Source organism: Molothrus aeneus, chromosome 7 (assembly GCF_037042795.1).
Source record: "Molothrus aeneus isolate 106 chromosome 7, BPBGC_Maene_1.0, whole genome shotgun sequence".
Classification (NCBI taxonomy): domain Eukaryota; kingdom Metazoa; phylum Chordata; class Aves; order Passeriformes; family Icteridae; genus Molothrus; species Molothrus aeneus.
The window spans coordinates 20,538,599-20,554,132 of NC_089652.1; the positions used below are offsets into that span (position 1 = coordinate 20,538,599).

At 41.0% G+C, this 15,534-nt stretch overlaps 1 protein-coding gene across 5 annotated transcripts in view; it reads right to left on the reverse strand.

Annotated features, from left to right (window-relative positions):
* The window catches only part of CSRNP3 (cysteine and serine rich nuclear protein 3), a 97,859-nt gene that overhangs the window by 25,864 nt on the left and 56,461 nt on the right, over positions 1 to 15,534 (reverse strand). For 4 of the 5 annotated variants that reach the window (XM_066553932.1, XM_066553934.1, XM_066553933.1 and 1 more), the window contains one exon: positions 224 to 394. In XM_066553932.1, coding sequence (XP_066410029.1) covers positions 224 to 394 — 171 coding nt within the window. Of the gene's footprint in view, positions 1 to 223; positions 395 to 14,060; positions 14,145 to 15,534 lie in introns of those variants that run through there. The other variant, XM_066553936.1, reaches the window with a different exon arrangement.

Here is a 15,534-nt window from a genome sequence, read left to right on the forward strand (position 1 = left end):
TCTAAGAGACTTCAAACTTTTACAACAACAGTCTAACAGACAAGAAGTAAAAGAATGTAAGAGTATTTTACTAAGTATTTTTGAGCAAGTCACAAACTGAACATCATGGAGAGAATGTTTCATGATCTGCTCAATTAAAAATCATCATGCTTATCTAACCACAAAATTTATTTTATTTTGAGAAACAGGAATAATTCTTTGGGTACGCAGAGTTAGTACTTACGGGTAAAATGATTGGAAGTGGACGGATTGACACTATCACCACTGTCAGCACTTTCACTGCTGGAAATGTCATCATCTGATTCCCTCACAGAGGAACAAGGTGAGGAGCCATCAACTTCTTCAAACTTCCTCTTTAAAATTCCACTCATTGCTGCGATGCTGTCACATGTACCTGTAACAGGAACAGAGGCAATGAGGCACTGAAACATCCAGCTGCAGAATATGCAATCATAAACTCCAAAGTAATTTTTATTTCAAAATAGCAGTAAATTGCCACTTCTAGTCTTGAATAATCATTTAATACGAAATTACACATGACTAATTAGGAGAGTGAAGCCATAGAGAAAAAAAAAATCTGAAGTCCTACTCTAACTTGACATGTATGGAGGCGATTATTTCACTAGAATAATCTGTAACAGATTGCTTTCAGGGAGTATTTTCCCCACTATGTCAACAGCATCCCTTCTTCTAGGTTATGCTGTGAAATTTCAAACCAAGAAAAAAATGACGGACCTGGTCCCTCCGTTGGCTGCCACAGGAGGAAGGAAAGCTCACAAAGGGGGAAGAAATTAAGAAAAAATCATCCTGAACACTATAGTTCACAATGCTAAATATAAGTGATGTAACCAGTGTTCACACCACTCTTTAAGAATTTCATCTTATAATTCCAATATTACAGACAGATAAAAGACAGTGAAGGCACAAAGACCACATATAAATTTGTGCTCAATAAAAACCTGGAGTTCTGAAGTTACCCACACCAGTTAAAGACACCAACTGTCTCCCAAACATTCTCCTCTCCCAGTTACCTGGTCTATGAAAGGCAGGCCACCCTTGACTAAGCTCATCTCCTCCTATTACAAGGTGACCTGCCTAGTGGTAGAGGCAAAGACTGGGGATGTTGTCTTCCTGGACTTCACTAAAGCCTTTGACAACGTTTCCCACAGCATCCTCATGGAGAAACTGAGTGCTTACGTCTTGGATGGGTGTAAAAACTAGCTGGCTGGATGGCCCAGAGAGTGCTGGGGAATGGAATTAAATCCACTTGGTGGCTGGTCACTAGTAGTGCTTCCCAGGGCTCTGCTGATGCCAGTCCTGTTTAAATATCTTTATCAGTGATCTGGACAAGGGGATCAAGTGTCCATCCCCTCAGTCAGTTTGCAGATGACAGTAAGTTGGGCATGAGTCCAAAGAAGGGCAATGAAGCTGGTGAAGGTCTAGAAAGTGACTCACATGAAGAGCAGCTGAGAGAACTGGGACTGTTCAATCTGGAGAAAAGAAGACTTGGGGAGGACCTCATCACTCTCTAAAACTCCCTGTAAGGACTTTTTAGCCAGCTGGGGGCTGGCCTCTTTTTCCAGGTAACAAGGACAAGAGGAAATGGCCTCAAGCTATGCTGGGGAGGTTTAGATTGGGTATTGGGAAAGATTTCTTCAACATAAGGGTGGTCAAGCATGGGAATGGGCTGCCCAGGGAATTCACCAGCCCTGCAGGTACTTATAAGATGTGTAGATGTGGCACTTGGGTACATTGTTTAGTGGTGGACTGGTTAGGTTAATGGTTGAACTAAATGATCTTTGAGGGATTTTCCAACCTAAATTATTCTGTGATACCAGAATTAAGAAATGAAATGCCTAATATATTCCTGATGTTAAGTAGAATATTATAAAACTACGCATTCATTTAGCAGCATGTTCTGGTTCCAGCCAGGACGGGGTTAATTTTTTGCAATAGCCCAGAGGGGGCATGGCCAGGACACCAAGGTTATTCTGTACCACCTCACATCATTACTGGGGGCAGGGGGAAGGGAGTCTTTTCTGGGGAGCAGAAGTTCCTTATGGCTCCAATTCCACGGCAGAGAGAGCTGGTGTTGTCTGTTGTGGGTTTCCACAGTGAGCAGTAACATTTCTTTTCTGGTACTCTCTGTCATGAATATTGTTGCCCTTACTGTCCCTCTCCTTATCTCATTGCCATTTCCAGTAAATTGTTCTTATCTGAACCCACCATCTTCACCTTTTTTGCCTCCTATTCTCCTCTCCAGCCACTGCAGGGTGGGAGGGAGAGTGAGTGAGTTTGGAGAGTTTCTGTGGGAGCACTAGCCTGGGGAGTGCTCCCCTAAACCATGACACAGCAGAGGCAGAAATATTGCATGTAATTAACTAGCTGAGGAGAGATCAAGAACAGCTGGAGCCTGCCCAGGGGACACACAGCTGCCACCATCCTGCCTGCAGCACTGCAAAGACAAGTGCTCCTAACACTTATCCAGGCAAAAAGTTTGTCTGGGATTGATGACACACTGTACTCATCAGGGACACACAACCCAGCACTTAGGACTTGACAAAGGGTTCTACCCAATCCCACTGAAAGCAAGAAAAATAAAAAATTCATTTACACTGCTCGTGAAACAGAACTATTAAAATCTCTACAGCTACCTTTAGGATTCCTTAATTCTGGACCAGCCACATTCTGCTCCTTCCTGGAAGCTGAACTAGATGCCCGCCAGAACTCCCTTCCCACCAACCTTTCGATGGCTCTGTGTTTAAAACCCCAATATATCTGTGAGGAAGCTTGCATAAGCTGGGCTAAGTGGCCACTAAAAAAGACAAGGACTGACAGAGACTCCAGTACTGGCCAAAAATGTTCAACAATTAGCACATTTCAGGGCTTTGGCTCAGGCCACCTCTTGCTCTCCTGGATTATGCAGGATGAAGCAGGTGCCAGAACCATTCCCAGCAGGCAGGCTGGATGAAGGTACCTGGGTTTTGGCAGAGGCCTGACAGCTCAACCATTGTGGACAAGAGCTGTGTCCTGCCACTTGGCAGCAGTAGCCAGAGAATGCTGTCCCTAGCCCATGTCTGTCTTATCTTTTCAATTAGTACAGAGGCAGTCTCAGGGATGTAGCTGCTGGGCTCTGACCCTGCAAGCACAGCCCTTCAGCAGTTAGTACTCTGCTATCTTTGCTCACACTTGGCCTCATACTAAGTAGTTTCAATGTCTCCTGTGTATTCTACAGCTCCCTTAAATCCCCAACACCAGGTTCTTTCCTGGAAAAAGCAACAGTGTGAAGAGAATTGCAACCTTTCAGCATGGTATGAAGTCATGGCAAGATAAAGGTGGGCATATGAGAATGAGAACGACCAAAAAAAAAAAAAGAGGAAAAAGTAAAACAAAACAAAAAAAACCCAAACAAAAAAAAAACAAACCAACAAACAAAAAAAACCCAAAGAAAAGGTAGGACTCACCATCTTACAGTCTGTGAGACTAATTCCAGATCATAATTCCACAAACACTGAAACCTGTCTAGATGAAATTCATGGGTTTAGGTGGCAAGAGCACAGTGGTTTCTTCCCAGTGCAAAGAAGTTTAGCTCTAATTACTTGTTTTGCTTTGCTGACAAAGCATTTTACTTTGCCTGCCAGCTCCTAAGCACAGCAGGAGGGACTTATGAGCAGGTTTAAACTTGCCTTTGTAAGTCAAAACTTGAAATTGCATATACATTATACAACATTTTAATGATATTATTAAATTGCAAGGATTAGAACAGAAGTTTTATAATAAGGGAGTTCATTCACTTCTTGAGAATCAAAAGCTCTAAAAAATACACATGAGATTGTACCAAGTTTAATATCCTGTCTCCAGCAGTAGTCACTATTTAATGCTTCAATGGAAAGCAATGGGATGCAAAATCCTGCCAAACAACTGCAGATACACAGCTCTGCTTCCTCATCCTTACAGCCAATTTCCCCTAAGCATGAGACTTGAAATCTTGCTATATGACAGTGCCCAGCCTCTTAGAAATTCTTGACTTGGTCTCCTGAGGCAACAAGTTTCTTATTAGTTTTCTGTGAGAAGAAAAAAACCACAACAAAACACATCTTCTGAAACTATACCCACACCCCCTTCAAAATCACTGCAGTTTCAATCTCTACAATATTTTGGACAGTAAGCAGCAGGAAGGCAGGAGTGGCCAGCAGAATGCTGTACTAGACAGAACTACACAGGTACCTGCACAAAGTGGGGACAGCTGAGGAGAAGTCACTGACATCTTGTTGCTGTATTACAGTGGTATTTCCATTTCAGTAGGGATTACATGACATGGGAAGTAGAGTGCATCTGCTGATCCTGTACAGAATCAGGAAACACCTTTATATTTGGGGGGTGTGCAGGGAGGGGACAGTGATGGAGACACAAATGGAACTGCACATTAAGTCCTGCATCCCCAAGCTGGGACAGCTGTCCAATGGCTGCAGCTGCTGGAAAGCACCTGGCATGTTCCTGCCTACACTCCCAACCTCACAGCTGTGCAACCCTTCACAGCCTGCCTGCCCCTGGGGAGCTCCCCAAAGCCACAGAGCCTCTTGCTGACACTGCTCCTCTTTAATGTGGGAACTAAAGCATTCATCAGCAAGAAAAAGGAAGAGAAAATGAGCAAGAAACCGTGCAGGTCTGAAACACTTGAGCACTTGTTTACTATTCAGATTCTTCAAATTCTGAGTTAATAATCCCCAGAAAAAGATGCAGAATTCCATCAGAAGGTGTAGCTCATGAGAATAATGTAGAGGGAGCACTGGTCCCCAATACAGCCAACACATGCCTGGTCTTGGAACTGGTGCTATATTTCCTAGGGCTACAAAACAAGAACAGAGGGAGTGATGTGCCATCTCAACAGGTACACTTTGACACCTCACAGCTACAGCTGTGTCCCCCCTGCAAGAGCACAGGGACATATGAATGGCTGATTATTGCCTGCTGACAGTGAAAGCAACAGCTGCTTTCACTGGAGTAACCAGAAACTTTGAAATTACTCCAATGTCCTCGTTGGTCGTCCCTCAGACCAAAACCCCCTTCCTAGAAGGCTCTGCCAATCTGTCACCAAATTGTGTTCTTCAAAGGCATGTGAGATTTTCCAGGGTCTCACTTTCAAGTTCCCCTAACATAAAGGCACTTCTGCACATACCCAAAGTTACAGAGATTTGAGATATCTGAATCTGTCGAGGTCTCCCTGGGAGCCTGAAACTTCATGTTCTTCCAAGTAAGGTGTCCAAGAACAAAAGGAAAATCTGTTATGAGTGTAAAGCATGTTGAGAAGGAAAAGGGACAGAAAGGCTGGGCAGACCCAAACCCATGAGCAATTGTTTATGTACCCAAAGGCTGGTAAATACAGTACAGCACTTGGCTGCTATCTGTGCCCACCCTCTTTGGACTATGAATCTTGGCATTATTTTCTATACAGCAAAATGGTCTCCACCTAAACAAAGGACTAGGATGTTCTCCACTAAGCTACAGCTTAGGAGCAGGTACTGAACAACAGACTCTGCTCTCCAGCACCTGGGTGGATTTCTTAGCTGTGCTGCTTTGTAAATTAACAAGAGACCCATTCAGCAGCAGATCTTTACAAGAAAGGTGTTTTTGGATGAAGAGTGACCTACGCTCTGCTCTTGAAAGGGAAGGTCAGAGTACCTCCCTTCAGGAGGTACTGGACTGTGACTGTGGGGCACAGGGAGCTCCAACAGCACGAGCACGGTTCCATGCTGAAGGGTACCCACATGGACACCGGGGATTAAAATATTTCTCTCTCAAGCATCTAACCTCCAAGTGCCTTGCTTCTTACTTCATTAAGCAGACATGACTTAGAGACTAATCCTGAAACCTTACTCAGAAGCAGAAGACCTGCAGTCCTCAATGGCCACAGCCAAACCTCAGCATAAGAGACAAACCATTCCTGCTCAAAGAGCCATTGGAAGGACAGGGAATTTTACAGCCTTCCCCACACTGCTAGGAAACATGAGCTCCTCCCTACACCTTGCACCTCTGCATCAGTAAAGAGCAGCTTTGCTGGCTCTGTAATTCTGCCTTGTCTCCAAATACAATGGGATTCTGATCAATTCTAAAACACTTCAAAAAGAAATGTTTGATACACAAAGCAGATGTATTAAACAATAGGATCTCTGGGGGAATGACAGTTTGGCTTATTAATTACCAAAATTCTGTTTCTGAACATAACTTTTCCCCTTCTCCCCCTTCAATAAAAGGAAACTGAATTCCTTTAATTCATCTTCTGGACTCCTTAAAAATCAACTTTTCTCTCTGAAAGCTTTAATTACATCTTTAAAGCATTACATTTGCATATCCCAGCCAACGTAACATCAAAATTACAATTTCAATATCAAGTCAGAACTTCCCTGTGAGGAAATACACCTTATATTACACAATGCTTGCTTTAATTGAGAAAGCTCTAGCTCTTGGGATTAGAGTTACACAGTACGTAGTTGTAGCCTACATGCTTTCTTTCAAAAATATTGTGACTTTTGGCATTATGACTTCAAATGCAGGGGAAGTGTAGTGAAAGTGTCAACAATGAGACTGCCAAGGGCATGGTCGGAAGAAATGGCTACAACAATTTAAATGGCTAAACAAATATAGGCTAAAAGTCAAGTCAAGGGTAAAGATATAAATTCATACTGCCTCTGGCAGGAATCAATTATGCTGGCTATTCTGACCTCTAAATGGCTTCTTCTGGAGAGGGAACATGAAAAGCTTACTCTCACTCTCTTGCTTTTTACCTATTTTCTCTCATCTTCATATGTATGTTCCACATGTCTAAACTTGGCAAAAATATTTAAAAAGGAGAAAGAGATAAATGTTTTATCTGCATTAAAAACCAATGATAGTTAAAAATTTTGCAACTGCAGTGGTTGAAAAGCATTCTCACTCCAAAAGAACATTACTGAAAAGACATGAAATTCTTAGCAGACGTTTTGGGAAATGTCAAAGATGTGCCTAAAACATGAAAAATTGCCTAAATTAGTTGATTTTTGAAAACGGTAATACAGATTGAGTAACACCACAATGAAAGAGGAAAAACTGAAGCAGGAAAAAATCATGAGAAAGGAATGAAGCAAAAGGTTATGAAAAGATTCCTTTCCTACAGAAGTGGGACTCAGACAAAAATAGTGAGTTTCAAATTTCCCTCACTATTTAAAAGAAATATAAATGAAATAGCAAAGCCATGCTCTGTCATGATCACTGGAGGCCAGTTATAAAGGAGAAGATATACAAAAATACAGGTGTCCTCAAAGTTGAGTGTTACCACACTCAGTGGTGTTCATCTGTGCTATGTATGTGAACAGACAGCTAAGGTTTTGCATTAGCTCAGCTCACTTTGAACAAGCAGCAAAAGCAGATCAGCTGTACTGATACACAGCTTTTGAGCAGAACTAATCTGTGGAGCAGAACGCTGCCCTAACACAGACCATTTGCAGCACCCCTGTGAAATACATCTTTAGATCCAACAGGCACCTCGGAAGTGTAAATACACACTGCTTTGGATATCAAAATAAATACACAGTAAAGGGTCGTATGATAGAAAAATTATGCTATTTAGTACTTATTCTTTATTTAACTGCAAATTTTGTTGCTCTTCTAACATAGGTGTTCTTTTGTCATACACTGGTAAAATTTAATTACGTATATACATTTAATGTACATGTTTACTATGCTTTAACAAATGTTGGTAATAAGAACTCGCCACAAAGGTGGCATGAAAAAGGGTCTCAGCTTATTATGCACCAAATCCTGTGATATTGAAGACCTGCCTGTGCTCAGCCAGCAGCCATTTGCATTTCAGTGCTGCTGCAGCGTTACACAATAGACATGCTCAGCACGTTCCCTAATGGACACTGTTTCAATTCTCCTCCCTTCAGCGCTCAAATTCCAGCTTGGCAGATGATTTTGACCAACCTCATGCCTTTGCCTTGTCACATCCACTCAAAAAAAGGCACAGCTACAGGAATACCTTCTACTGTTCCTATGCAAGCACTGACAGATCTGGGTGCTCCAGGAGTTTCCAGGTTCAGTGAGGGAACGCATGAAAAACAGTGTGGAGCCCCAATACTTCAACAGTCAGATTATATTCTTTGGACTTCAGCAACAAGACATTGAAAATTTATTGTATGATCTTGGTTCTTTGCATCAGATGACTTACAAGGAACCAATCAAAAGATTTTTGACTGATGGGCTTTTTCATTTTTTTTTCCTTTTTCTCCTTCTCTCTTTTTTTTTTTTTTTAACACCGAAAGCATAAAAATGTCCAATAACAGCTTGGTTTTATCTTTTTAATAAATGCTGACATTAGAAAGAACATAATTAACCCAATTCTCCAATAAAATCTGTGCTGTGCATATTTTAAAGACACCAAGTAAATATTTGGCACAGCTATTAGTAGTCATGTAAAGTTACAGACTGGCTTCTCTGGTAGCTCAAAACTCTGTTGCTATTTTTTACTATAAAACTGAAAGAAAATGGTAGAAACTAAACAGCTAGGAAAATACCAGGAAACACATTATTTTTATCAGCAGAAATATCTGACAAAGAATAAAACAGGCCCCTAAAAACAAAAAAAAATTTGGTCAGCAGGAGCCAACATTCAATTGCCATCAATGAAATGAATGTAGCTCCATGGCATGACAGTAAAATCATGACTTCATTCAAGGCTTGGCCTCAAGTAGAGCCAAAATTAGTAAAAATATGTTTAAGTGCATCTTTCTCCCTAGAGAATAAAGTCAATAAAACTATTCGTACTGGAAAATATAAATTATTAATATCTACTGGAAGGCTCTGATGTTTTGAAATTGCTATCTTCAAAAATAGCTTTATGGCTATAATAATTCAAGCTTTCTATCTAGATCAAGGACAATGCACAACCAAAATATAATGCTACAATCTGCATTTTTCATGCACACCCAAGACAGTCCTAAGTATATGTTCAAGTCCACAAAAAAAATTACACAAAAACAGAAGATGTAAAATTGCTATTTGTTTCTAGGATTTGCTTTTTGACTTTGCACCATTCATGGTGCATCTATTCAACTCTGAAAAACAATACATTTATTTTTTTAAAAACTGGAGATTTTTAGAAATAATATTATTTCACAATGAAACACTGATGAGGGAAATTCACCAAAAACAGACCCCTTAACATACACAACAAATTACTGAATGCAGGAAACAGTGAATTCATACAACACAACCGTGAAGTCTTCTTCTGCCACTGACATATATGTAAGGAATTGACCTAATCTTCTAAGAAGGACACAAGGAAAAAATAAGCTACTCAGCTATCAGCTAAAAATGAGAGGAATTTAATTTCAAGTTTACAAAAAAAAAAAAAAAAAAGAAAAGAAGAAAAAATCTGAGAAACAAATGGACCTTTACTATTTATGGATTTGTCTATTCTGGATGGATTACCCAAGGCACAGTATGAGGGCTGCTTCACTGATGCTCTTCCCCAGGGTCATGGTTTAAGCTTTGCTCCATGTGGTTACTTTGATAATCAGGGTCTTAGCCACAGTGCCAATTGTTTTTTACTGGTGTGAACTAGCAATCTCTCTTTCCCATCTCACCACCCATTTGCACAATACTTGAAGAAGATTAACTGCTTCTGCTTCAAGCTCAGCTGATACCAGCTAACAGGTTAAAAAACTAATTAGGAAAATATGATAGACATATTGAACAATATGACAGGCACAGAGAAAGCATAACTGCACAAACCTAATTTCCTTACAAAATGAGTCAAAAAGATCAGCCACACTAAGATTTCGAACTCTCAGATTTAGTGACCATGGCCAATAGAATGAGATTTATTTTTTTTTATGAAGAGAAACAAAATATGCATAATCAATAAAGTAAAACATTTCTCTGTAAGCCAGTAGTCTTCTCTATATTTTCAATAAGTGAAAACCTCAAAAATTATTTTAAAAGCATATATTCAATTACTGGCAAAATTTCCAATAGTAATTTCATATTTGTGGCCAGCAAAAATTCCCCAGAGGTCCTTACTCACCTGTACATAATCAACACAAAGGCACCCAAAGGAAGAGCCTGTGGTGCTAACACAACACGACAGACCACAGTAAGATGGATCTGAAATTACATTCCCAGCTGTGTTAAAACTGAATGTTGACTCTCTTTACTTGTTTTTATGCTAAAGAAAATTTGGTTTATGCCTGTAGTGACTTGTATACTAATAAACATGTCTAAGAATTCTTTTCAGTTCGCTTTATAATTCAAAGCTGAAAACTTCCTTAGAAAGCTGACAGAAGAGCTGCAGGTCTAATAATAAGCATGTTCCCATGCAATTCCCAAGGCACTCTTGTCACTGAGACAATGATGAATAGGAGCTGAGCAGCGAGCCCACTGCCATCTCATTGCCTGACTTGTAAGCACCTTATGACCATTCAGCACCACTTCAGCCAGGGGAGTCTGCTGGGACAAAATTAATTATCTGCCCTACACTCTCCTGAAAGCACTGCTGTGAAGGTATGTGGCTTCCACTTCCTATCTATCGGAAGTGGGTTCTTTTTATTATTTGATGTATTTTCCTTTATTAAATCTCTGATCACTCTGTCTTTTCCAAAGGAGATAAAAAGGTTAACACTGTGCAGTTTCTACTTTTCCATTTTATTAATGAAAGATGTTTGTTTAGAAGCAAGAGTGGATGAGAAGCATAATAGTAAACAACTGAGCAACTTAATTGAAAGCAACAAAGTTGAAACCTCTGGCTACTCTGAAAGTGAATTCTTCCATAAAGACTCAGATACAACAAGACAGCAAAATAATGGCAACTCTGGGAGTCAATTCCCCCCTGTGTAGTGGGATTTCCCTCCTTGCCCTAAAATAAAATATTTAAAAGTCAAAATATTTGCTTGAGAATAGCCTGCTCAGCTGTCGCAGTCCATGTTGGAAGTAAGCAGTGCTGCCATTTGATGTCCACACTAAAAACAATTAACAAATACATATTGTGGCTTTCAGCATTTTTTGTTTACCCTATCACCCCCACACAAATGGCATTTACAAGAGATGGCTATTGCTTAGGAAGTGCAGCTAACAACATCTGCAATCCAGCTTCCTTGTTAACACATCCATGGTACATTTAAAGTAGACTCTGTTCAATAGTGACAAAGAACAAATTTTAAATCACTAAGAAGTCATCATCAAATGTTCACTAAGAAGTTCATCGTATCCCTATTCCAAACACCCGACCTCCTCCTGCAGCAGCACTATGTCAGCCTATTCCATCATCCCAGGAGGAGCAGCCAGGTGCTCCTCAGGTGGGACAGGCCACAGGCACCGCGCAGCCCCGGCCCCAGCAGCCCGGGGAGATGTGTTAGAGAAGGAGCCTTGTTCCCGAGATGTGTTAGAGAAGGAGCCTTGTTCCCGAGCAGGGGTGCCCAGCAGGGCCTGGGGCCGCTCCGGCCCCGGCGCACACACAGCGCGGCACCGCAGCGCGCCCGCAGCCTCCATCCCCCCGCCAGCACGGACAAAATATCACCTCCTGATAGGCACGCACAGAAACGATTTGCCAGAATTGAATAAATAAATGTAACGAAGGGGCAGCATGCTAATGAGAGCTACAAATACCACAGAGGCTGATTTACTCTTGCAGCCTCCCACTACATAATGGTATCGCTGCTTGCATTTCCTCATCAAAATCCAACAACCACGCGAGACGGTGAAGCTGCCATCGGTAAATGATGTTGTAGTTCCTGCCCGTATCCCCCAGAACGACTGATCAGTCAGGCTCCGTACTCTGCAGCCCACATTTCCTACTTCACATTAGCCAATGGAATAAATATGCAAATCCCTGCTGCTTATGAAAGAGCAGGATACAAACCAGCCCCAAAATCAATCAGGACATCAAGTTATATATTCCACAAAATTATTTATGAAGTACTAAACAAAAGCCATGGATCTTTTCATCTGAAAGACTGAATGCAAATTGTCCAATGCATTTGGATGCTAGTTTTTAAGAAGTATCCTTGCTTATATTTTTGTGTTTAAGCATAGAAAAACCTTAAAAAAAAATCAAGCAGCTCCTCTTCCTTTTGTCCTTAACTTTACAATATTTAAGATGTCCAGTTACATATATTAAGTGAATTTTCAATGAAATTGCTACGGCAATACAAGCTTTTACTCCTTTTCCCATTTTCCCTATTTTTTTGTGGAAAAATTATTTGAAGTAATGAAAAACTGAAGCAGAGGTGCTAAAAATAGAAACCTCTTTTTTGTAGGGTGGTTGTAGAGATAGGGGATCTGTAGGAAAGAATTATATGCAAATGTGGGGGAAGAAAAAGGCCACAATTTTCCACTTTGATTTTTTTTTTTCCATGTAAATCACTCACATCTCCCATTTATCATAAGTTTCATTAGAATACTGTATCCGTATCTGTGGAGAGATGGAGAAATTAAAGGCATGCTATTTACCTCAGAGCTGCTTTAACCTAGTAAATATTTTCATCTTCTGTACATTTGTAGATGAGTCATATCTGTCTTTTATCTACACTCAATCCCTGTTCCAGTGTCAAAAAAGCCTACAAAAAAGCAATGAAGCAACAGTGATCAAAACTCACTGGTAGGACTTTAAGTGGTATCAGCATTTTAAAGATGTGATGGTCTTTGGGGATATTTTATTGAGGAAGGGGTACATCTATAATCCACTTTTTCTCAGCATCATGTCTGGCTCAGAGCAAGAGCAAAAAGAGACAGACAGACAGACTGACAGACTGCATGTAAATTTATCTTTAAGACATCTTTACCAACGCTGCAATATATTACTGCTGCCTTGCTTCAGCCTGACTTTCCAGCCGCTTGTTCAAAGGGAAAACATCTCTAAACTTCAAGGTTCAGTTACTACAAGTACATTTTAAGAGCAAACAAAAGTTTTAGATAAGACAATCATCTGTTGCTATCTCAGGAAAATTATCTAAGCTTTGGAATTAAGTTTCCAAACATTTGCCACTGTGTACTCTAAACCATGACTTACATGTCTTCAATTTATATTGAACTCAAACTTCATTTAGTAAACTACTGCATCTGTCTAAAGCAAGATAAAGGTAAATTGCTCTTTCTGGTAAACAATGGAGACCAAAAAACTAAGATATACAGCAAACACTGCATCCTCAAACCAAAACATTGTACAGCAGGTTTGGGCTCCTCAGATCCAGAAATAAATTAAGACAGTGTAATTAACACAAAACTCCAGTAACATGAGAGATCAAAATCACATCTCTGTCTCCAAAATGCCGGATACCTACATAAAGATTTGGTTATATTTATGATTCTAAAAGAGACTCAACAGCCACCATTCCAATTGCAGCATAAAATGTTTACATAATCACACTTTCAATAGCATTTAGATGGGGTAAAGAAAAGTGCGTCTTAAAATTACCATAAGTTGGTAGCAACACAGAACACCTTTTCGCTTCAGGAATTTTTCTTTAAGCTTTCTTAAAAAACTTGACACTGGGAGTGTTTTAGAATATGAAGAGCCTAATCCACAGAAAAAACGTTTGTTTTATTGTTTCTTTCCTATATAAACAGACAAGACAGGTGTATTTCAAAGTTGTGATTCCATTCTAACAGTGGAAATGTTGCTCTGTAGAGACGCTCCTATTGTTATTTTACTGCACACTGTTAATTTTATCTCTGTATGCACCTACTGTAAGTACCTAACCACCTCATAAATTTAAATTTAAAACCCACCATACTCATTTTAGACAAATATAGCAATTATATGATAATTGTATGACTGTATATTGCTGTATTTTCTCAATTTGAATTAGCATAGAGTGACATGTTCAGTGTTATCTCATCCAATCTTATGGTACATACTGCAGGTGTTACTGCGATATTACCAGGGTTCTCTTTAAAATAAATTAATAGCTGCACATAAGTACGGTGAAAAAGTGCTTTTACATATCCGTTCTGATCTATTGTTTAAAAGACGAACAGGCCTGCGTTCTGAGATGCCAAGCTGAATCAGGATTGTAATATAAAATTACCTTTTACAGGAGAACCGTTTTAAAGCAGGGACTGCAAAGCACTTCGCTTAGGTATCAGCAATATTTGCAAATGGAAAATGATGCCCCGTAAGCCACAGCACATTTCCGACTGCCAAAGCGCGCGGGCCGCGCGGCCCCGGCCCCGCCCGCAGCGCAGTCAGCCCTGGAGGCAGCCGGGCCCCGCCCGGTCCCCGTGTCCGTGTCCGGCCGCGCTCCCGCGGAGGGGCCGGAGCGGCCGCAGCGGCCGCGGCTCCGCCGCCCGGCCCGCGCCCACCGTACCTGCCCGCGCCCTCCGCGCGCCGCCGCCCCGCCCCCGCATTTGCATGGCCCGGCCCCGCCCCGCCGCGGGGCATGCTGGGCACGGCCCCTCGCCCCGGGCCCGCCGAGCCGGGCGGCAGCGCCCGCGCCCCCCGCCCCGAACCGGGCCAGCGCCACCCGCCCGGCGCGGCGGTTCCCTGGGAGAGCCGCTGCCCCCGCCCTCGGCTCTGCAGCCGCAGCCCGGGCTCCCTTTCCCTTCTCCCTTTCTTTAATTACCGAGGGAGGGCAGCGCGGGCTCCGCCGTGCCCGCACAAAGCGAAGCGGTAAGGACGGACCGCAAGCGCAGCGCGCCGGGCCCTGCGCCTCCCGCACGGCCACAGCCACGGAATAAACGGGCGGCTTATAAAGCACGTTTCTCCCTTGGAATCATAAGTGCACATGAAAAGAGATACTGTTCTCTACATTTCGAGTTTTGTTTATTTCCCCAATCGCTTTTCAAGGGCTCCATCTCCTTCCTGCTAAAATAATCCCCAAAAATCAGCATATCTAATTTACGATCTTCAGCACTCAGAAAAGAAAGAAAAAAAACCCAAACCCAATACTGTAAAGAGATTTAAGGAATAAAACTTTTACATTGTTAATTTCTATATGATGATAAATCACTGAGAATTTGCACATCTATCCTCTTTAAGAAAAACACAGGTCACAGAAATCTTTGGGAGCAGTTTTCAAAAAATAAAATAATTATGTATAATTAACTAAGAACTACTATGAGAAACAATTACTTGCTCGAAAAATAATAACATATTTTGCATTAACATTAGAGTGAAATGCATGCAGTTATAATGTATCACTCCCGAATGTATACAATTGCATTAAAAATAACACAAAACAACACTTCCAAAAATTTCCAAGGAGAATGTGGAGGAAAAAAAACCCATGTAAGTGCACTGTAAGATATGCTCTAATGTTACATTATGTTTAACCAAACACAAACACTACAGATCTCCTACTGAGAAAGAATTAGTCTCGAATACATAACAGAGTAATAGATTGTTGTTACTAAATATTTTATGATATTGGTAAATGATCCATCTAGCATAAATTTAATTTTACTTGCTATCCCATTTTTCATGCACAATTGAAGTTTGAATTGCATAGGAATAATGGTAAAAACATTTTTACAATGAATTTGATCACAGAACTTACACAATTT